General features: G+C 29.1%; 2 protein-coding genes across 4 annotated transcripts; both read left to right on the plus strand.

Moving 5' to 3' along the window:
- The first annotated feature begins 3,226 nt into the window (after positions 1-3,226).
- LOC130957988 (protein MICROTUBULE BINDING PROTEIN 2C-like) lies at positions 3,227-6,367 on the plus strand. The gene is made up of 5 exons (XM_057884858.1): positions 3,227-3,496; positions 3,622-3,705; positions 4,761-4,985; positions 5,403-5,624; positions 6,045-6,367. Exons 1-5 carry the CDS (start codon positions 3,308-3,310, stop codon positions 6,219-6,221), a joined length of 897 nt encoding a protein of 298 aa, XP_057740841.1. The 5' UTR covers positions 3,227-3,307; the 3' UTR covers positions 6,222-6,367.
- Positions 6,368-7,672: 1,305 nt separating this feature from the next.
- LOC130954346 (uncharacterized) lies at positions 7,673-16,460 on the plus strand. Of its 3 annotated transcripts, none has more exons than XM_057881086.1 (28): positions 7,673-7,862; positions 8,172-8,948; positions 9,232-9,340; positions 9,450-9,532; positions 9,629-9,668; positions 10,157-10,302; positions 10,407-10,475; positions 10,717-10,839; positions 10,923-11,072; positions 11,197-11,328; positions 11,405-11,484; positions 11,606-11,700; positions 11,802-11,869; positions 12,064-12,165; positions 12,268-12,341; positions 12,746-12,853; positions 13,042-13,117; positions 13,301-13,437; positions 13,543-13,702; positions 13,796-13,972; positions 14,543-14,659; positions 14,741-14,896; positions 15,074-15,238; positions 15,330-15,442; positions 15,610-15,733; positions 15,914-16,009; positions 16,136-16,198; positions 16,313-16,460. In XM_057881086.1, the coding sequence occupies exons 1-28, from the start codon at positions 7,698-7,700 to the stop codon at positions 16,364-16,366; spliced, it is 3,759 nt and encodes a 1,252-aa protein (XP_057737069.1). In that variant the 5' UTR covers positions 7,673-7,697; the 3' UTR covers positions 16,367-16,460. The 3 variants fall into 3 exon arrangements, with proteins under 3 accessions (XP_057737069.1, XP_057737071.1, XP_057737070.1); XM_057881088.1 differs by having other exon boundaries at positions 16,120-16,198; positions 16,313-16,430; XM_057881087.1 differs by lacking the exon at positions 9,629-9,668 and having other exon boundaries at positions 10,147-10,302.
- Positions 16,461-23,061: the final 6,601 nt, after the last annotated feature.

Raw genomic sequence — 23,061 nt, forward strand, 5'->3', positions numbered from 1 at the left:
ATATTTTTGTCCACTACTTTAAGGTCAAATGGTTGAAAAGTGATTTTTGAAACAGCCAATTGGTGGCTAAGGTCGGCTCGGATCCAGTCATTGACATCATGGCCTTATAAGATCTTTTCCCGGCAGAGTTACTACTACATCCACCTGTAAAGCCACCGAAATTTCAATTAATAATACCATAGGATTGTGTAGGGTTTTCAGCTACCTTTTTCCCTTATCTCTGTGGCTATCATTTGTCTTTGATGGTTTGCCGAGCTGTTTTGTGTTTTTTTTCTATTCATGTCCGTTAAATGTATTTGTTTAGAAGGCTTTGCCAAGGTAATTTCTCGAGGAGGTCTTTTACTATGATGCAGTCATTTGTGGTATGTCCATCTGGCGGAAGGTGTAATACTTTGACTTCCCGCATATCTCTGGTCCTAATAAGTTCCAACTTTGTTTGGAGGTTTGATTAGTTTAGAATGTAGGATATCCTTAATAATATCCTCTCTTTTAGTGTTGAGTGGAGTATATGTGTCAAACTTTGGGATTAGCTTAAATGACTTTCGATTGTCCCTGTTGTCTCAGTTCCTGCTTCGTTTGTCATCTTCTTGACTCAAAGCTAACCTCTCTGATTTCAAAACTTAGTGGAGCTCTTCTATCTCGATTTGGCCTACTGTTTTTTTTTTTCGTAACTCGGGTAGTTTTTGGTTTTGCTACCACAATGGTCTTTTGGAATTTCTTAAGACAAACACTGCTTTTCAAGAATTACAGATGGATGAGGTATATTTTAGTTCCAAGAGAATAGGTGACGATGAGCATTTGCAAAGACACTCTAACACTCAAATAAATAAAAGTGAGAGATGAGTAATGTGTATTCAGAATGAATCACATACCTCTTTTCTGTTTAGAAATTTTGATCTTATGGAGTATTGTGATTTGAATGTGGTATGTTGCCGTTACTCCTTTTCTTAAAAGTAGTGATATGAAGAAACAAACAAATTACTATTTGTTCAATCTTTATTTATATATTAATTTAATTTTATCTTACCATCTTATATAACTTGATATGACAACTACTTAATCTAATCATAATGTATAATTTATTTTAACACGTAATTAATTGATAATTTGTCTTTTAATTAAATCAAAGATTACAACTAAAATAATTTTTTTAATACCAAATCAAAAATTATAACTTAGCTTAGCTTAGTTATCCAATTTACCATCTTATCAGCTTGTTTCTTCTAAACTTATCAAGTTATATGTTTGTTGGTAATTATGGTTAACCAAGTTGAAGTTTTGTTATACCACCACTTGTATCAACTTCATGTTGATCAAATTATAGTATCATTTTTTTTACTAAAACTTTGATCATGCAAGTGACATATAAGTCATCGTGTCATAATGCTTCATGACTCTTCTACTTGATAATCATCAAATTGGTAAATATCAATTTTAATAAGTTCACACATGAATAAATTCTAAAAATTCCACTATTTTAAAATTCTTCCATCTTCTATAGTATGTTGTATTTGTTTTTGTTTTTAAAAAAATTGAACTCTTTTTTCACATAATATAGACTCTTTTTTGGATTTTATAAAATAAAATTTAGTTGAATTTAGATTGACAAATGACTTGGTCAAATATTGGATCAAATTCCGGTCAAATTTGTACATGCCACAACGGAATTAGAGGTAATCTTGTAATAAAGTAGTTTTATATATTTTTTTTAAATATAAAAAAATTTAAATTTGTTTTAAGTGAATATAGAAAAATTATGTTATTTAAATTATAATTTATTAAAAAAATCAATTATTTAATAATTATATTATGTCTGTATAAAAAATTAGTTATTAATAAACATCTTGTATAGAAATATGTATTTTATATTTATAAAAACTTTTTTATTACGCTATTAAAAATAAATTTAATTATTGGTATATTATGAATTTGACTATTCTAATAATTAATTATGTAATTAAAAATATATAAATTAATATATATAAATATATACAGATATATAACGACAAATTTAAAGATAACTTTTTGGTATACATAAAGTGCTCTTTTATTTAATCCATAATAAATTTAATTTTTTAAACAATAGATTCTAAAAAGTAATATCTTAATCGTAAAAATAATCTCCTTTAAATAAAATACATAAAATATACAGAATCACAATTTAAACAACTTTTAAAAATCATATTTTAATGCGATTTCTTATAAATTTGTTTAAAAAAATTGATTTTTTCTTTTTAAATGTGATTTCTTTTTTACTGTATGATTTTTTTTAAATTAAAAATTTGAAAATTAAATTTCATTTCAATTTTTTATTTATAATTAAATATTTAAAAAAAAAACTAGATGAAAATTATGAACTATTTATAATTTTAAAGAGAAAAATACAAATAGAACATTAACTTTTTTTTACAAATATATAAATATTTTAAATTAATTTTGATACATTGTCAGTATAAAATAGTTTTACACATTCATCTAATTATATAATCCCACACCAACAAAATTAAATTCTAAGTTATTAACTAAAATTAAATATTTATAAATTCCAACCATTAGAATAATGAAACGCATATTTTTTTGTTTACCAATAGAAAGTCCTATCTACTTAATTACCTGCCTCATTTTTCATCCATCAATGAAATATTTGTACAATATGTACAATAGACTATATGAGTTAACAAATGAACATCACTTATACTATTCAAAATAACCATTCGAGTACTAAGATAATAAACATCTCATGTCATAAAACCACTCATCTTAAAAGCTTAATTTAATTTTGGGATTCACTAATGATCGAACTTTTGACCTTTCGGATATAGAGCTGATGAGAAAAGGTAACACTAATGATTATATCTCTAATACTGAATCGAACATCCCTAAACCTTCATTGTACACATTGTACAAATATTTCATTAGCTCCCTATACTTCTTTTTATAAAAAAATAGTACATATTATATTGTTAAAAAACTTTTAAGTATATCAATACACTAATATTTTATGATCTTAATTATATATATATTTTATTATTAAAATTAATAATTAAAAATTATACTTAAAAATTTTTCTATACTATTATCCGACAAAAATAATCTTTTGTGGCCAATTTACAATTTGCTTTTTTCATGGACCATTTTATAAAAAAAAGTGAAGTTTTGGGCCCAAAGTAATTATTTACTTTCTTCTTCAAAGGTAGCTTCACATTTTCAGTTGTGTTTCCCTCGTTTCTGTCTTCCCACTATTCGTCTCGTTTCCTCCACAAAAGAGAAAAGAAAAGAAAAGAAAATCGAAAAAAAAAAAAAGAAAATGCATGAGAAGCCGCAACATGATACGGTGGGTTCGGAAGAAGAAAAGAGCAAACCTAATAATTCGTGTGCTTCTGAGTCTGAATGTGAAGACAACTCGTCCTTGACTCGCTCTCAAACTCAGTCCAATTTGGATCGCGGACTCTTCAACGACCTCGTCCAAATTGTTTCTCTCGTTCACTCCCTCTTTGTAATAACCTTTCTTTGGGTGATACACTGAAGAGTGTAAAAATCTTATGGAATTTATATTTTAATTGATTTATTTATTCATTTAATTGTGGAGTCTGTTGATTAAATTGAAATTTGGATTATTAGGATAGTAAAGAAAGCAGTTCATTTAGGCGTCGAGGTTCTATGATCTGCACCAAGCCACCATCAAGAGACTCATTGGCTAGAAGAGTAAACTATTTCTTCCTTTTTCTTTTTTCCAATTCTATGTTTCTATTAATTGAATGACTATTCACGCATACTCTTTATGCGGTGAATACGGTGAATATGAAAATTACCAATTTTTGCTGGCATAGTAATATGAATCAAGAAGTAAGACTGCATTTGTTCACGAGAACAAGACAAGAATAAGACATATCGAATACAGATACAAAAATTAGTGTCTTTATATTTTGTTTGATATAAACTAAAATAAATTATGAAAGTTTAATTTATTCTTTTGTTTTCATCTACAAAAATCTAAAAAAATATATAGTAACAAAAAAATATAATTATGAAAAATTAATGAGAATAATAAAAAAAATAAAAAATAAATGGTGTCTTTTGTTAATTGATAAAAAGACACTAATTCAATATTTTTAGACACAAGATTTTGTGTCTCTGTCCAGTGTTTCTGCTTATAAACAAATGTAGTCTACCTGCTTGTGTAATATAAGTTGTATTGTATGACCAATTTCGATGTTTGAGTTTACATCTTCATATGAAGTCTGTTTAAGCATCAAAATTAGAGTCATATCAAGTTTAAGCGGTTAACGAATTAGTTTTGATACTCTGTTTAAGTCTAAGAATATTTTCATACCATCAATTGATAAAAACCCATTATGTATGTGTCTTTTAGGATGGTATATCGCATTGTATTGTATGTATAAGTCAAATGCATATAATACTGTAGTAATACCTTATTACTGTCTTTTTCTTTCTTTCTTTTTTTTGTTTGTTTACTGCAGATCATGATTAAATTCAACATACAGAAATTATTAATAAAGTGTCATGTCACATGGGATCATCAATTATGAATGTATGGAGATATAAATATAATGCTGAAAATAAATCATCTAATTGTAATAGCGTAATTTACTTTACATATATACATGAAAATATTGCAAAAATAAGTTATTTTTCTTCTGAACTTTTTGTTATCACTGTCATAAAAACCTTTCACGTTTTGAACTACCACATTGACTATTTGCTATTGGTTCTTAAATAATGTATGTTATGTTATATAGATGTCTATGCTCAGGAAAAAGGAGAATGGAGAACTTACCCTATTGAGGAAGCAGGTGGAGGAATTGCAAATGAAATTATTGGTGAAAGATGAACTTTTGGAGTCAGCAGAAAAGTCAAGAAACAAGTTGAAGGCTCTTAATCCAAAACTTGATGAGCTTAAAAACATGGTATCAGAAAAGGACTCTTTACTCAGGTCTACTCAAGGGCAACTCTTTGATGTGAAGGTGCTGATGATCTTAATCTACTTTTTATGTTGCTTTCGCGTAGAATATACTCTTTGCATAATTGCAAGTCTTTGGAACAGATTCGCCTAAAGTGAGAAGATTGGTAAGTGCGAAAGGTAGTTTTGTATATGAGGGCAATGACTGGTAATAAATGTTCCGAGTTGGATCACGAAACAATGAAACCATCATGAAGAACTTTAATGTGTGCACCATGGAAATTGTTAATTTGGGGTTTGTTATTTTTACTTTCACACTTCATGAAAACTTATTAATCCTTCAAAATGCATCAAAATCTAAAAAAGTTCTGTCAGTCCCAATATGAATCTTCCTACACCAAAAAAGTTGTTTTGTTCAAATTATACTAATTCTTTTTACGACAAAAGTTGTGAAATTTGTTTCTCTCATCAATGTCCACAGATGAAGCTTGCAGACAAACAAGCTGTTTTGGAAAAGCTACAGTGGGAAGCAATGACATCAAACAAGAAAGTGGAGAAACTGCAAGAAGAGCTAGATTCTGTGCAAGGAGAAATTTTATCATTTACATTGCTGCTTGATGGCTTGAAAATAACTAATAATGATGGACTATATACTGATGATTATGACATCAAGCCTCATAACTTCAATTCCCTACCTTCTACAGTGAGTTCATTAACATTTTTTTCTAACTATTATGTGCAATATATTTGATATTTATGCCAAATTGCCAATGAATAGATTTGTTTCACATTCTTGGTAACAAGGCTCATGCATATTTGATATTTGACATCTATTTGATATTTCCTTTTCGTGGACTCATTAGGATGTCACATATCTTTCAAGAATTAAATTGACCTCACAAAATTCTTTGGAACGAAATTCATTTTACAAATCTTTTAGGGATGAAAGTAATTTTGCTTCACATGTAACTCTGAGAGACCAAATAGCTAGTTTAGTCTTTTTAGATTCGGGTTATATACTAGCATTTTAGTGTACACATTTGTTTGATTTCTCTAAGCACCATTATTTCTCAAAACAAATTGGTGTTAACTGTTAAGTATCAATGCATATGTAATTTTTTAGATGTATATGGATGAGGTGGAAATGCAGAAAATGGAAGAAGCGAGAAAAGCTTATATTGCTGCAGTTGCTGCTGCAAAAGAAAAACAGGATCATGAATCAATTGCTATTGCTGCCAATGCTAGGTTACACTTTGAGTCATTTCTCTTCAAACCCGAAAATTTAGAGAGTTATTTGTGAATCCATGGTTGGTCAATGTGACCAAATTTATAAATATCTGACCATAAAATATATGGCATTTTTTTTTTTTTTTACGAAAGATAGGACTCAAACCCGCGACCTCTTAAATGAGTATGGGGAGATTATGCCATTTGAGCTATAACTCATTGACGTTAGTAAATTACAGTTTATTTCATTACAAATTATGGAACTGAATTGAATGATAAATTATTTATATATTATCGTATAATACATTTGCTTTGCACACTTTTAATACATGAAATAATTAAAATTTGAATAAAAATAAGCTTTTAACATGCACTAAATATACTCAAGATTACACAAGCATGTATCAAGTTTTATAGTCTTATAAGAATGAAAATGATATGATAAGTTAATTATTTAACATTTAATTGAAACATGATCTTTATAGTTAAATAAAATATATAAAAAAATTTAACATAAAGCATTTTTTTGTCACTAACATTTGTAATTCTTTTTAAAAATACTAATAGTTAATTTCATTCAATTTTGTCCCTAATATTTTTAATTCTTTTAATTTTATTCATAACGTTTTCGATTTGTGTTAAAATTATTCTTAAAAAATTTTAATTTTATTCCTAACATTTTCTATGGAATTAACGTTCAGAGATAATTTTGATACAAACAAAAAATTTTAAAAATAAAATTAAATATAACTAAATATTAAAAGTTATTTTTTTAAAAAATTACAAACGAGTAAAAAAAAAAAAATACTTTATCCAAATATTTATTTTATATGCCAAATATATGTATAATTAGACTTATTATGCATCTACGTGATAATATACAAGAAATAGTAATTTACCATCTAATTTATATAAGAATAATTGTCTATACTTAATTGTTTCATTAAGGACTTTTATTTTATGTTATTTTATTTTTGGTATAATTTTTGTTGACCAAACTATCAAGCATCAAAGATTTAAACTATGACATATTCTAATTATAAAAAATAAAACTCAATTTGATATCCATTAAAAATTGAATATTTTATCAAATTTAATCTCATCTTTAATAAGTATTAAGTTAATTTATACTTTTTTTATTAAAATAATGGGCGCTTAAAATTTCGTATGATTAGATATCGGCTATAATATTATAGACACAAATTATCTTCAACACATTTTGAACATAACATTTATCTATTATTTGACATTAGTTTTGATACAATTTCTTTTTACAACTCTTTCTAAATAAAAAATAAAAAGTATTTCTTCAAACATATTTAAATACGTTTGTCTAACCTTATTCAAATATTTTTAATTAATATGTTTAAAATAAATTTAAAAGTAATATTTTTTATTAATTATTAATATAAAAATTATCAAAATAATTTATCTAAGTAAAAAGGCAAACAAAATATTTTAAAAAATTCATTTATCTTAAATATTTTATCCTTTGGCACTAGAAATGGAAATGGAAAAGGGAAACGGCAGAGAACATTCCCCGCCAAAAATGGCGGCAGAGAGCAACGACATTGAAATCCAAGTCCGAACCCTAACCGCCGAATCCATCACTATCCCAATCCCTGCTTCCGCAACCGTACAACGCCTCAAGCTTCTCCTCAACCATTCATTCCCACCCGCTACCAACTCCTCCCATTTCCACCTTTTCTTCAAGGTACTCTTCTCTCACCTCTAACTACTTTTGCTTACGTGGCACCACATGATTGGTTCTCTTGTACCCTAACTGCGCATTGAAATTAGTGACGCTGCAAGTTAATTGTTTTTGTGTACTTAGCTGCACTAGTATCAAACTCATAGTGTATGGAGATAGAAATTAAACTGTTATGAAATGGCACTATTGCATGGTTTGATACATGAAATGGATCTTGTATTTTGGATGCACTATTTAGTGAGAATTTATTATTTCATTTTCATGTAATGCAAACGTTAGTCCTAATGAGAAATTGCTTGATTGTGATTCCAGGGTGAGAAATTGAGACCGCAGGCTCAGATTGGATCTTACACAATCCACAATGGGGAGTTTCTTGTACTCGTTCCATTTGCTAAGAAGGATTCCAAAGCTCACAAATCGGACTCACTTAATGCTCCTTCAACTCCCTCTAATGCTGCTCGTGGTGGTGATTCAGCTACCGATCTCGCGGATTCAATGTGGTCTAATATAAAGGAGGATCTATTGCATTTGCGCGAGGCCACTGAAAGCGATACTTTGGATCATGATAATAGCTCTGGTTTCGTGTTCAGGACGGTTGCTTCGGAGCCAAGAAAAGAGAAAGTGGATTATGAGGTCAGTTGGAATCAGGCTTCGAGGGCAAATGACAGAGATGCTGATAACCGGATTGAGCTTCCATATCATCTCATATTGAACACACTGGAGTGTACCAGTGAGGGTGCCCTCGGCACGCATAATTGCGAGGTCTTTTTGAAGGTTTTGGACTCCGTGAATTGTTTGTCAGACCTGCCTCTGGGACACTGCAAGTTGTTCAGAAGAGCTCGTTCACTGGGAGGTGATGGTGGATTGCAGCTAGGTGCCAATGGTAGTAGTAGTTCATGCTTGTGTCCTGCATGGTTGAAGATTGTAATGAAAGCATTTGCTTTCATAAACATCTTGTCCGGGTTTCTTCATTTGCAGGGTAGGAAAGTGACCTTGCGTCTGCTGGAAGAAGCGTTGAATGAGCTTGGAATGTTCGGAGTCAAAATTGGCCTCCAGGACGTGAAGCATCTTCCGCTTCTCTCACCTCAAGTAAATTGATTATTTTTCTTGTCATTTCCTTTATTTTAAGATTTATTGTTAATCTGTCCAAAGGTGATAGTGTAAGCATGCCTTTACACCTTATGATCTGTGGTTTAACTTAAACGTGATTGTACGGGATGCCTATTGTATGCTAAGGCTGCAGGAATAAAGAATGTTGTGTGAAGTAATTATTCCCCCTTGAATGCCTTCACTTTTGTTATCACCAAGTTTGCAGTGGTTTTCTTCAATATTGCATTTTCCTGCTCTAATTTTGGTGCTTAATCCTCTGCAGCTAGTGTGCTTTGAAAGTGACATAGAGAAGGCAAGTTTTGGCAATGTCATTTTTGTCATTAACCATTCATCAAGTGATGAAGAACAAATTGAAATCAATCCTAAAACAGGTGTGTTGAAGATGTCTTGGGGTTTATTGTGGTCCTGAAGCTTGCTAATCTTCTTCTCCATTTGTTTATTTATTTTAGCTTTTGTGGTTTGTCCTGTCTTGTTTAATAGCTCTATCAAAGATTGTTCGGACATTGAAGAGTAGGGATAGTTCTTTCCGAAATAATCTGTGGAAGGCTTTTGAGCAGCTTCCGGTATGTTTATTTAACATACAATGCCATGAACTATTTATTGTTGATTGATCTTTACAATGGATACTGAAAAGTCTGTGTTTGGCCTGATTTTATAAGAGATGCATATTGCAACCTGAACTGAACTTTGAGCACAAAAGTAAGGATCATTATTCTGATGCATTCATCTGCCTATTGTGACTAGTATTTAACTTGATAGTCTGAAATCACTATTTTTTACACTTTAAAGAATGGAGATTTTCTACCTATCACTATCAGACCCTTCTTTTTCATGATATTATTCTTAAACTTTGGTGAGCAATAACAATTGTTAAAAGGTTGGTCATCTTTCACTTGTATTAAGATATTGTGTCTTTCTTTGATTTGTTTTTTACTTCATTTTGAATTTAAATTAAAATAGAGTTAAGTTTTTTTTATTATTCTTTTATTTTTTAATTGTTATCATTCTAAATTTACAATTGTTACTGGTGAAAAGATTGACTTTGTAAAATTGTGCATTAGGAGTACATTAGTATGGTGGTTCATTCATAAAACTGAAGTTACTTAGCTTGGTCAGAGACGACCTTTTCGCTGTAGGTGCTATGCGTGAGTATAATTTCTATTGATATCTTCTGCAGTTTATTTCAGGAGATCAGCTGACTATGGGAATTTCCTTGGAAAAATTGCTTGCAATATGCAAAGACCATTATTTTGTTGTAAATGAAAACAAATCAAAATGTTTAAAGAGAAGCTTGAATACCACAAAACCTGATTCAAATCACATTCGGTGTCATGTATGTATTCATCTCTGTTACATATTTACTTTTAATTTTTGGTCTTCTATGAATGAGATAGACATTGCAATATTGCTTTATATTACTTGTTCTTGGTTTGGCAGGACACAAAGGCACTGCTAGCTGTGGACATGGTTGAACACCTCGAGAAAGGAATTGGATCTGAAGGACAGGTGCTCTTTTTTTTGGTTATAACCATCTTTTGAGCTTTCGAGAATATAACACATCAAACCTTTAATTCACCATTGTTTTGCTGGATATTCAACTAATGATGCATTGTAGAATGGATACAGACAGTAATTTATATAATCATTAATTTAATGTAACTCTATGTTCTTTTTTTTCGCTCATGAATATATATCAAGGCATTTCATATTTTGCAAGTGCTACATTATGAAAGTTTGGTTAATGCAGATTGTGCATATTGAAGACATAGGCCCTAGAAATGCCATTCATGCAGAGATCCCAACTGAACTATCGGAAAAGATGAGATCAGCACTGAAGTGTATAGGAGTTTCAAAATTGTATAGTCACCAGGTACAAATTGAATATGTGAAAATGTCTTCCTAGCTAATGATTTCTTACTCTCAGAATCAAAGATGTTCTGCTGTTTGGTTTAGGCAGAGTCTATACAAGCCTCCCTTCATGGGAAGAATGTTGTTGTGGCTACAATGACATCTAGTGGCAAATCTCTTTGCTATAACCTGCCAGTTCTAGAAGTTTTACTGAATAATCTGTCATCATGTGCTCTTTACATATTTCCTACAAAGGTTTGTTGCAGTCTATCAGTTAATTTCTCAATTCTAAAATCTAAATGCTCGAGTTGATCATAATCTGTTCTTATTTTCTCCGTGGGGGTTGTAATTGGATAAGTAAAATATTTCCTACATGCAGGCATTAGCTCAAGATCAACTAAGATCTTTGTTAAACATGACAAAAGGATTTGATGTTGAGTTAAATATTGGTATATATGATGGTGACACTTCCCACAGTGACAGGACTTGGCTACGAGACAATTCTAGATTGGTAATTTTACAACTAATTTCTCCCTTAGACTGGATGGACACAGGTGAAATGTGCTTCATGTTATATTATCATGCAGTTGATAACAAATCCAGATATGTTACACATATCGATCTTGCCCCACCATCGTCGATTTAGTCGGATTTTATCAAATCTAAGGTAGTTTATATGGAGTGTTTCAAAAACCATATTAATTATAATTATGCTATAGGCACTTAATGTGGAATATTAGTTGACGGGTTGTTATTAATAAGAGGCTTACTCTCTTTCAATTCATTAGGTTTGTGATAATTGATGAAACTCATACTTACAAGGGAGCATTTGGATGTCATACTTCCCTTATATTAAGGAGGCTCAGGCGACTGTGCTCGCATGGTTTGTTAAGATTCTGGGAATGTTTCCATAATTTATTTCTCCTGTTTAAATTTTAAATGAAAATGTGAATAACTGAATGTGCCACTTGCTTCTATTTGCAGTATATGGATCTGATCCTTCCTTTGTTTTTTCTACTGCAACTTCTGCTAATCCAAGTGAGCACTCTATGGTAAATACATGTCTTGGAAATAGTTAACGGTGTACACTTAGTATTACATCTCTTACAACATTTTCATTTTAATATTTCTGTGCATTATGCTGTCTTTCCTGTGTTGGGATTAAAAGGCTGCTGGGCAATCTTCTCAAAATTGGCATATTGCTATGCTCAAAGTTAAGTTTAATAATTGACTTCCTGTGTTCTAGGAACTTGCAAATTTACCAGCACTTGAGCTATTTCAGAATGATGGAAGTCCATCTGCAAGGAAACTTTTCATCCTTTGGAATCCTAGTCTGCGTCCGAAAGCTGTGAATTGAAATTCTAATTTTGTTATAAAAATATGTCTCTTATAGTGTTAAAGAGTAAAGACATATTTCTAGAAACTAATTGTTGATATTACTTGATTGTAGATGGTGAAGAAAGCCAAGTCTGTTATCAATGCTGATAATTTGGAAGACGAAAGTGACAATTTTGTTCGTTCAAGGTATAATCCCTCATGTATGGATTCGGATGATACAAAAGTTTGCAACTATTGATTTTGATGTAAATAGATTTTGTTTACCTTCATGCTTTAAACAGTGAAAAAGTTTCAGCTTGAATAATTTGGTCAATTCTTATATTTGATAAAGGATTAGAAATAGCTTTTCTTATATTTTAACATCCTTCCTCATGTAAGCGTTTTGGCAATAGCAAGTATTAAGGTTTGAATAGTAACACCATTATACTTATCAAATTTAGTTCATACCATCAAATCATCTTAACATGTTTAATAGATGATGTGTGATGATTACTGGATATGATTAAGAATTTCACAAGTTTATCTTTAGGGTTTGTTGTAATTGAGTATTTTTAGTATGAATGCCATGAGCCCTTTTGTTATTTTCGCAGTCCAATTGTGGATGTTTCGCGCCTTTTTGCAGAAATGGTTCAGCATGGTCTTCGCACCATCGCATTTTGTAAATCAAGGAAACTTTGTGAGCTTGTTTTATCATATACGTATGTCAGTTCAAATTTATACATATATTTGTATGTTCAAGTATAATCAATACTTTGATCAAAATTCAGATGGCTTGATTTACCTATATTCTGTTTTGGTTTATCTGATATGCTTTTGGGAAGTCTAGTTTATACCCTTATTCTAAAAGCAAGATGCTCATGCTATTGAATTGCTGTAAATGATATAGACGTGAAATTCTTCTCGAAGCAGCCCCGCATCTGGTTCATTCCATCTGTGCATATCGTGGTGGCTACATCGCAGAGGTCAACTTCCCCCAAATGTTGAAATAGGCCTTATTATTATTTTGTGTGTGTGTGTGTGTGAGCATGCATGATATTTTTTAGATCATTTATCATTTCAATCCAATGGTAGTGCTTATTCTTTTTGGTTTGATTTATGGACTGATGAATTGTGGAGACTTAATACTGGCTACTTCACATTAACAGGAAAGAAGAAAAATAGAGACTGCATTTTTTGGTGGTAAAATTTGTGGTGTTGCTGCAACTAATGCTCTTGAATTGGGCATTGATGTTGGAGAAATTGATGTGACTCTGCATCTAGGATTTCCAGGTAGTATTGCAAGGTATCGTCACAAGTGCTTTCATCTCCCAATCTAATTAAACCTTTAAAATAGCTTTTTTGTGTGGAATACATTAAAGAGTTTCTTTACAATAATTTATCCTCTTAGCTTGTGGCAACAAGCCGGTAGGGGTGGGAGGAGAGATAGGCCTTCTCTTGCTGTCTATGTTGCCTTTGGTGGGCCTCTTGATCAGTACTTCATGAAACACCCTAAGAAACTTTTTGAAAGGCCAATTGAATGCTGTCACATTGATTCCCAAAACAAGCAGGTTTGTAACTTTTAAACCTTTCCTTCTATAAGATTATAAGAGAGTTTTTAGCACATGGAAGGGTTTAGGCTTATTATGGAAGAATTTGTTCAGGTTCTTGAACAGCATTTGGCCTGTGCAGCTCATGAACACCCTCTGGCTGTGCAGTATGATGAGAAGTATTTTGGTTCTTGCTTAGAGAATGTTTTAAATTCTCTAAAAGCTAGAGGATATTTGAGTCCCAATCAGTCATCTGATTCTTCTAGAATTTGGAACTACATTGGTAATGAGGTATATTGGATTTTTTTCACAACATAGGATTCATGTCTATCAATTCTGGTTGACTTCATTATTATTCAGCATTGTAAAATATTTTTAAGGGTTAAATATGTTCTGAACCCTACTAAAAATTTGGTGTTTGTTTAGTCTCTCTCTCTCTCTCTCTCTCTGAAAAAGCAAGATTTTTAGTGGAGAGGAGAGAAAGGCTTCATGAATTCGGCACAGTTCAACTTCATAGTTGAGAATAAATTATTTAGAATTATAGACAGAGTAGTTATACAAATTTATTTACAGATATTATAGAATATATTCTATTTCTCTAAACGTATTATTTTGTATGGTATCCTAATTTATTCTATTTACATATTCTAGGATTAAAAACTTACTTATAGTTGAGGAAACCTTGGTGGTAGTAGTAAGGTTGCCTTGTAACTGTTAGTCACAGGTTCAGATCTTGTAAATAATCTCTTTACTTAAAGGGATATACTATCTCTAGTCCCCACTAGGTCAGGAGTTTCATATAGTTTGTACAGTCTTTTTATTATATATTGCATGTTTTTTATGGTATTTTCTCTTTTCTAGAAATATCCTTCTCATGCGGTCAATATCCGAGCAATAGAAACCGTAAGATACAGTGTCATAGATCAGAGAAAAAATGAAGTCCTTGAAGAGATAGAGGAAAGCAGGGCTTTCTTTCAGGTATTGACTTGTACATGCGATATATGCTGAAATAGGATTTTGCTACATCAAATCAAAGTATATCTGTGTTACCTGATTCAGGTATATGAAGGTGCTGTATACATGTGTCAAGGGAAAACCTATTTGGTCGAGAAATTAGATCTGTCTAGCAAGACTGCTTTCTGCAAAGTGGCTGATCTGAAGTATTATACAAAAACTCGAGATTACACCGATATTCATGTCACTGGGGGTAATATTGTATGTAATCTGCTTCTGTAACAGTGATCTTTGAATTAACTTATTTAAGTTATAGCATGCAATTAGAATATAGCAATGTTGAACTTTATGCTGCCTCCTTAATACGGCTGGATAATTTTGATGAAGTTTAGATCTTTAAAAACTCATCATTCATGTTACTATTACCGTTACTTTCAGGCTTATCCTACAGGAGTTTTGAACATGTTTCCTAAAACAAATGCGCGGGCTCATATATGCAAAGTAACAACTACATGGTTTGGTTTTTATCGTATTTGGAGAGGGAGCAATCAAATCTTTGATGCTGTTGACCTAGCCCTTCCTCAATATTCATACGAGTCACAGGTGAATTCAAATACTTTTAGGTTTACTTTCTTTTAATTTTGTGCCACATCTGTGAATCTTTTAACATTGCTGTGTTCTTTTCTCTAAACAGGCAGTTTGGATTCCAGTGCCACAATCTATCAAAGAAGTAGTACTCAAGGAAAATTATGATTTTCGTGGAGGTTTGCATGCTGCTTCGCATGCGGTTTTAAATGTAGTGCCTTTGTAAGTTTCTCAGAAATATTAGGTTTAAATTTTTCTCATGAATATAATAAGATTCTGAATGATAATCATGGCATGTTCCTTACTTCTCAGCCAGATTTCCCCCCTCTTTTTCTGGTAACTCCTGTTAATTTTTTGTCAATATATATTATGATGCGTTTTGCTTGCAGACACATAACATGCAACTTATCTGACTTGGCTGCCGAGTGCCCGAATCCTCATGATAACCGCTATTACCCAGATCGAATTCTCATTTATGATCAACATCCTGGAGGGTGTGGGATTTCAGTTCAGGTGAGTAACATGTAAACTGTAGCATAGGATTTGGCTTTTCTTTCTCAGTTCCTTAATTAATATCTATCTGATTCTTTAGTAAGATGTTATATGATGAACAAGAAGTTTCTGGTTTAATAATCTTACCAAGTGTTAATCAATGTAGAGATTTCACTTAATGTATTTTGGGTTGTTTGATAGGTTCAACCGCGTTTCACCAAGTTCCTGGAAGCTGCACTTGATCTTCTCACTTGTTGCCGCTGCTCAGCAGAAATTGGTTGTCCTAATTGTGTTCAGGTCTGGATCAATGTTTTTCAGATTTAAATAAAAAAAGTTTCCACCATTCTTTCAGAACTTCTACAGGTAAAAATAGACTGAAGTCTGCATAGTGTCAATTTCATTTATAGCTTTTGCATTATGTAGAGTTTTGCTTGCAACGAGTATAACGAGGTCCTACACAAGGATGCGGCCATTATGATTATCAAGGTTGTTACTAAACCGAACCTTTTATTTTTTAGTTTTTTCCATTTATTTTTCTCTTCTCTTCAATTGATTATTGCATTCCCGACTTCAATTTGGTTACAAAATATGTCCATTCAGGGTGTTCTGGAAGCAGAAAATGTGATCAATGCTGAGGAGTCACCTTTTTTATGAATTGGTTAATAGTCCTTGTTACCTTTTTTTTTTCCCTTGCTAAGAAAGGGAGGTGGATTCAGCTGTAAAAGTTTACTTGTTTAAAATAAATTATTTATAGTCTTACTTAATATTGATCCATTTACTTATTTATTTTAGAGTTAACAACCAAAAACGTTTTGGAGTTGATAAAAAAACCCTAAAATAAAATAAAAAATTGATAAAAAAAAAGGTACTAAAAGATATAAAATGTTTGTCAAAATATCTCACAACTCAACAGATGAAGAATTAATCCGCTGCGAATCAGATTGCTAGCCAATAAATTGATTTTATGTATTGATGCATTGATGTATTCACGGTTGATTTTATGTCTCTGGAGTTTGTACTTATTTTCCAGATTATCGATTTTGCTCTTGTACTGTTGTTATGTAGGACATTTCGTTAATTATTTAATTTTGACTTCACTGGGACTAAATTGATGCTAAATAAAACTTTTTTAGATTCAAATAGGACACTTTAAACCTTAAGGACTAAAACAAAATTACGCCTAAATATAGAGAACCAATTTAGTACTTTCACCCTTTAAATAATGTTTTCGTGCGAAAAAAACACTTACTGTATGCTTTGGTAATTAACCTTTTATAAAATAAATGTATAATTTTTATTTTCACCATACCTTTGTCCTTTCTTTTCTTTCCTTTTTTCTTAAAAAATATTGTTTTTAAAATTGTAGTTTAATTTAGTTTTGATTTGTTGTTCATATGTTTAAATTTTAGAGTAATTATCCAACTTAATTTTTAAGAATTTTAAAAGTGGATATTTTAGTCTCTAAGAAAAATTAATAAACAAAAACATCTTCAAGATTTTATTCCCGCAGACAAATCAATTCCCAATTTATTTTCTAACCGAGTAATTATCCAAATCAGTTATCAAGAATTTTAAAAGTGAACATTTTAGTCCCAAAAAAGAAATAATACGCAAATTAATTCCTAACGTTTTTCTTCGTCAGACATAACAGTTTTCAGTCTATTTTCTGACATGATTCACTAAATTCTTCAAGTATTTATTAGAAAAAGAATATTAGAAGATATTATAATCAAATTAACTACTAAATACCATAATAAATACCATATTAAAAATCAAATAGGTTTAACTACTAAATATCATAATAAATACCATATTAGAAATCAAATAGGTTTAACTTAATCTTAAAAGTTAATTTGATTATAATATCTACTAATATTCTTTTTCTAATAAATATTTGAAGAATTTAGTGAGTCATGCTGAAAAATGGACGGAAGATTGTTATGTCTGATAGAAAAAATGTTGAATTATTAATTTTTTTTTTTGAAACTAAAATGTTCGTTTTAAAAATTTTTGGAGACTAATTTGGAATATTATTCGGTCAAAAAATAACTGGGGACTGATTTATCTGCCAGAGTAAAACTTTTGTGGACTGATTTGGATAATTATTTAATATAAAATATATTAGAAAAGTTTATTTCTATAAAAAATTTCAATAAAATCTTTTTTTACTCTAATAAAACTCTGTTTTACTCTTTTAAACATATTTACTTCTAAAATATTATTAAACTTATTTTTACTAAATAATAAAAATAAAATAATATGATATATATGAATAATAATTATTAATTAAAATAAAATATAAAATATAAATTATTTATTTATTTATTATTTGGTGCGATCGCAGATACATATTTGTGATATCTGCAATCCGATCTGATTATAATATAGATTGAATCCAGGCTGATCCAATTATCTTGTGAATCGGATCATATTTGCAAATTATGAATTAGATACGAAAATATACTCTAAATTTATAGATATCTATACATTCCTAGAACTTAAAACCTTCTTCTTGCGTTGCACATTTTTTCTCTCCCCTCCTGATATTTCCCTTGCTATGTCTTTTGATAGTTTTGGTTTTTTTTTTAAGAATAAGGGGTACTAGTTAGTAGTTAGTCTCTGTTTTGCTTTTTTTGCGTTCTTATTTTTTTTCTGGTCTTTCACTCTCTTTGTCCGTCCAAAAAAAAAAATTAAAGGAAAATTAATCTAAACTTTAAAATTAAAAAAAAAGGAAGAGACGATAGAAACATAATATAATTGATCACGGATACCGCTATATAACTCACCATTATTTTTACCAATTCAAAAGGTGAACAATGTAGCTGTTACATATTATTACTAACATTTTATACGACAATAGCATTTTTGTGTTTCACAATATGCTCTTGCAAGGGTTCCATAAAGGCTCTTGCATTCTGCCTCACATTGCATCCCATTATTTGCACAGCTAGTTGCAAATTGTGGAATTAGACAATCTCTTGCCTCTGTTATAATTCGGCTTCCTACAAAATATTCCATTAAACAAGATATTAATAAAATCACAAAAATAAAATATTGCACAAAAAATAAAAATAAAAATAAAATTGTGTTGAATATAATTGTTTTTGGATGTGGTGCATACCAAAACCAATGGAAATAGCAAGTAAAAGGAAGGAAATATAGAAGGAGATTTTCATCTTGAGAAATAGCTTCCAGCTTTCAATGGTGATATCACATTTCAAGAGAAGTTCTTATATAAAAAAAAATACTATGAAACTTTCTTTCTGAATTCAATGATCTTAAATTATTATCAAAATAACAATTAATTTCGGTCAACAAGAAACACACAACTTAATGAAAGCGTTAAACACATTTTAATTAATATTCCTTATTTCTTCTTTCCGTTTTTTTTACTATCTAATTAATATTCCATGTGTGACACACATTTCTGATATAACACTCGTTCTATATGTGTGTTTTTTGTGTCAAATTATATCTTAATAAAAAACAAAAAATTATTTTCTGAATAAACTTTAAACAATAAACACACATAAATATTATTATGTATTAGTATATCTAACTTTATTATTCTTAATATGTATTTGTGAAATGAATATAGAAATAATATATATTATTATTTGTTAAAATAAAAAATATTTTAAATATTTTATAATTTAAAATTATTAAATATTATCTATTTTATTTATTTAGATTCATAATTAAATTTGATATAATTATAGCAAGTATCTAGGATTAATAATAACATGATAGTATAATTTTAAGTTGTATAACATAATAAAAAAATGTAGCAATTTATGTATGCTTCCTATATAGCAATAATATTATATATATTTATATATCTCCTCTTTTAGCTCTTTCCTAAAATATTGGCATATAATTAATGTCGATAACATATATATTAAGTAAGTATCTCCATTGAAAATATTTGTTAACTATTACCGTGTATAATTAGTATGTATATATATAAGGATGAATAGTAAATTGTTACAATTATTTATCATCTAGAAAATCCATACCTTAGACATAGAACTTCTTCTATTTATTATTTTTCATACCTAAAGGATACTAATTACGATTCTATCAACAGTATTACCTATGATAGATTATGTAATGAAAAAGTTTGAAAAATAAAGGCAAGAATTATAAGGTTATGAAAAGTCTCATCCAAATTTGACAAGAACAACACGACTTACATATAAATGGTTCTTATGGATGATAAGGTAAATTAATTATTTTCCATGATTCTTTCAAGTGATGCTAGATCCATTTTATAAATATTTTTTGTTTATATTTTAAGTTTATTTGATAAATAAACCCTTGCACGAGTTAAAGACAGTGCGATTTTATAGATTTATAAGTGCGTGCTAATAGCCTTTATATTTAATTTGTTTTAGAGTGTGATAATAGCCAATATGTTTGTTGGTTGATTTAACTATTACTATATTATTTATGATCACATTCAGTATATATATATATATATGTGTCTAATTTATTGAAGAAAGTAAATTATTAAAATCGATTAATAACTATTTTAGAGTTAATACAATTAATACCAAATTTAAAAAAAAAACAAACAATGCATAACATATTAATTTTTTATTAATCAAATTATTATAATTTAAATTAATTTTAAAAAATAATTTAAAATTATAATTTCAATCTTATCACGTGCATGGCACGGGTAATTACACTTGTATTAATTATAATATAATTATAATAAAGATATTTTTTTATAAAATAATTTAGAATAGAGAATAGAAAAGTTATTTTGGAGGGAAAACGGAATCACAAGGGATCGACACCTCACCTTCATTAATTGGGAGAAACCCAATTTTAGTATATTAAATAGATATTCGAGTATTAAATTTAATTTATTTTATGTTGCTTCATAATTAAACCTATTAATTTTGACTTACCCGAGTAAGAAAGGGAAGTTCTTGTTCTCACTTATTAGTCTTATTCTCCATTTTTTTAATGCAGTTGTTTGGCATCTTTGAAATTTTGAAAATGATATTTTTTTCATTTTTAGCTTTTTTAGTGAGAAATGATGAAAATATTTTCAATCCAAAATATGTGTTTTTAGTTGAGGATTTCGTGATTTATCGAGTTCGATCATTCACTTTTCCTTTTATATTTCATGCACTAGAACTAAATTCTTACTCATGTATTGTGAAAAATACAAAGGCAAGCAAGCCCCTCCAATTCTTTTTCCATTCTCTTTCGCTGGTTTTTTTCGGTGGTTCTTCTACTTTTGATAGCTTTTTTCCATCCCCTTTCATCGACTTTTTTATTTTCTCCCTTTCATTCAATGATAAGACATCTCTTTTAAGCTTTCTTTTGTGTTTGGTTGAACATTTCTAGTTATATTTTTTTAATTGGATTTGATGGTGTCAAATTTGAGTTCTAAAACTAGTGCTTACCTCTCTTTCTAAAACTCATATTAACAATTCGTCCTTTACTAATTGTTTACTTGCCGCTAGTTCTCTTCAATTTTTTTTATTCTCTTCTTTCTATTCAAAGGTACGTAAAAGAGTTCTTTAAAATTTTATTTTTATGTACTTGAAAATTCTTATTATTTTATTTTTATAAATTAGATTTAAATATTAAATAATGTAAAATTTGAGCTTTAATCTTTTATAATATTCAACTTTTTTTTAATTTCAATGTTTTTTTTCATTTTTATCTTCCCATCTTCAATGTCCTTCAAGTTTTTTTTTTAAAATTTTTGTGAAGATGTATTTTTCAATTCGATAAAAATATGATCATTTTTATCTTTTAACTATTTTTTTCTATTGATACATTTTTTGGTGTTTCCTTTTTAATTCAAAATCCTGATAAAATAAAAGAATATCTAAAAAAAGAGTGAATTCGACAATAATTGATAAGAGGTATAAAAATTTATTTATATTTATATCAATATGATGACTCATGTGTATTCTTATTTAATATGATCCCTTTTTTTCAACCGTAATTTTATTTTTAAAGTCATTTTTAACCATATTATTTCTATTTTGTATGTTTTATTTGTTTTGTATTTATACCTCATATTTATCTTTTAATATTAATATAATTTATTTTTATATTTAAATATATTAATTTTAAATTTTTTATTTTAAAATATCATTTTCACATTATTTTTTTTCAAATACGATAACCATATCTTCTTTAACAAAATAAAAAATAATTTGTTATAAAAATAATTTATTTAATCAACAATCAATTAATAAAGTATCAATAAATAAAAATTAAAATAGATCAACCAAACATATTTTTATTATTTTCAATGTTTAGAAATGAATTCTATTCTTATAAACTAATCGCATTTTTTAAAATGTAAAAAGTTGAAAATAAAAATCATTTTTAAAAAATAAAAATAAAAAACAAAATAGCATGCTACATGTTAAAATAGGTAGTTTAGTTCTCATAAGTAATGGTCTAGTTATTAATTGAAAGCGTTTAATCAATGATTCTATTATATTATTTTGAGTGTGTACATGAACAATAGGTTCTTCTATCGTAATTTTAGTTGATACCTAATAATAATTAAATGCTTGGGACTTAAATTCACCGGTATTATTAAGATATATTATCTTTATAACATAATTTAAAAATGAGTAAAATGAATTTTTAATTTAATTATTTGAGTTAGCAATCTGTTAAATACCATGTTGTGAGTTGATTGTAAACAAACATAGAACCATCGTGAAAATATATCTATTAAAATTATGAAATGTTTAAACGGTCTACATGGTGGGTAAATGGGTCCACATATATCACCCTGAATACGTTTTAGAAAAGATGATAATTCGATCCCAATTTTTTCTTGTAATAGTCCTATAATTAATTTTTCTTGAGAACAAGCAACACATAAGAATTAATTAAATTAAAGAATTTTACGTTCTTTTAGAAGATGACCAAATAAATTTTCGATGATTCTTCTCATCATGATAGAACTCGAATGTCCTAATCAGTCATGAAAAATTGTAAATATATTTGTATTTATAAACTTTTGATTTACTATGACATGTGATTCTACATTGTTAATAGTGGTATAGTACAAACCAGAAGAAAGAACGGATAGTTTTTCTAACATATATTTTTCACCTGATATCATAATTATAGAGATATTCATTATTTTATTCTCTTACAGTTTCTACATGGTATCTATTTTGGCAAATATCTTTACAACATAGCAAGTTTCTATGAGACTTAGTACTTGTTTGGGCGCTCTTAAGGGCTTATTTGGGTGAGTTTCTAAGAAAATATCTTTTCTCGAGTTATTTTTTTAAAAGATCTTATGAAAAAGTAAAAGTAATTTTATGTTTGGATATCTCTTGCAAAAAGATCTT

This window comes from Arachis stenosperma, chromosome 10, assembly GCF_014773155.1.
Source record: "Arachis stenosperma cultivar V10309 chromosome 10, arast.V10309.gnm1.PFL2, whole genome shotgun sequence".
Classification (NCBI taxonomy): Eukaryota; Viridiplantae; Streptophyta; class Magnoliopsida; order Fabales; family Fabaceae; genus Arachis; species Arachis stenosperma.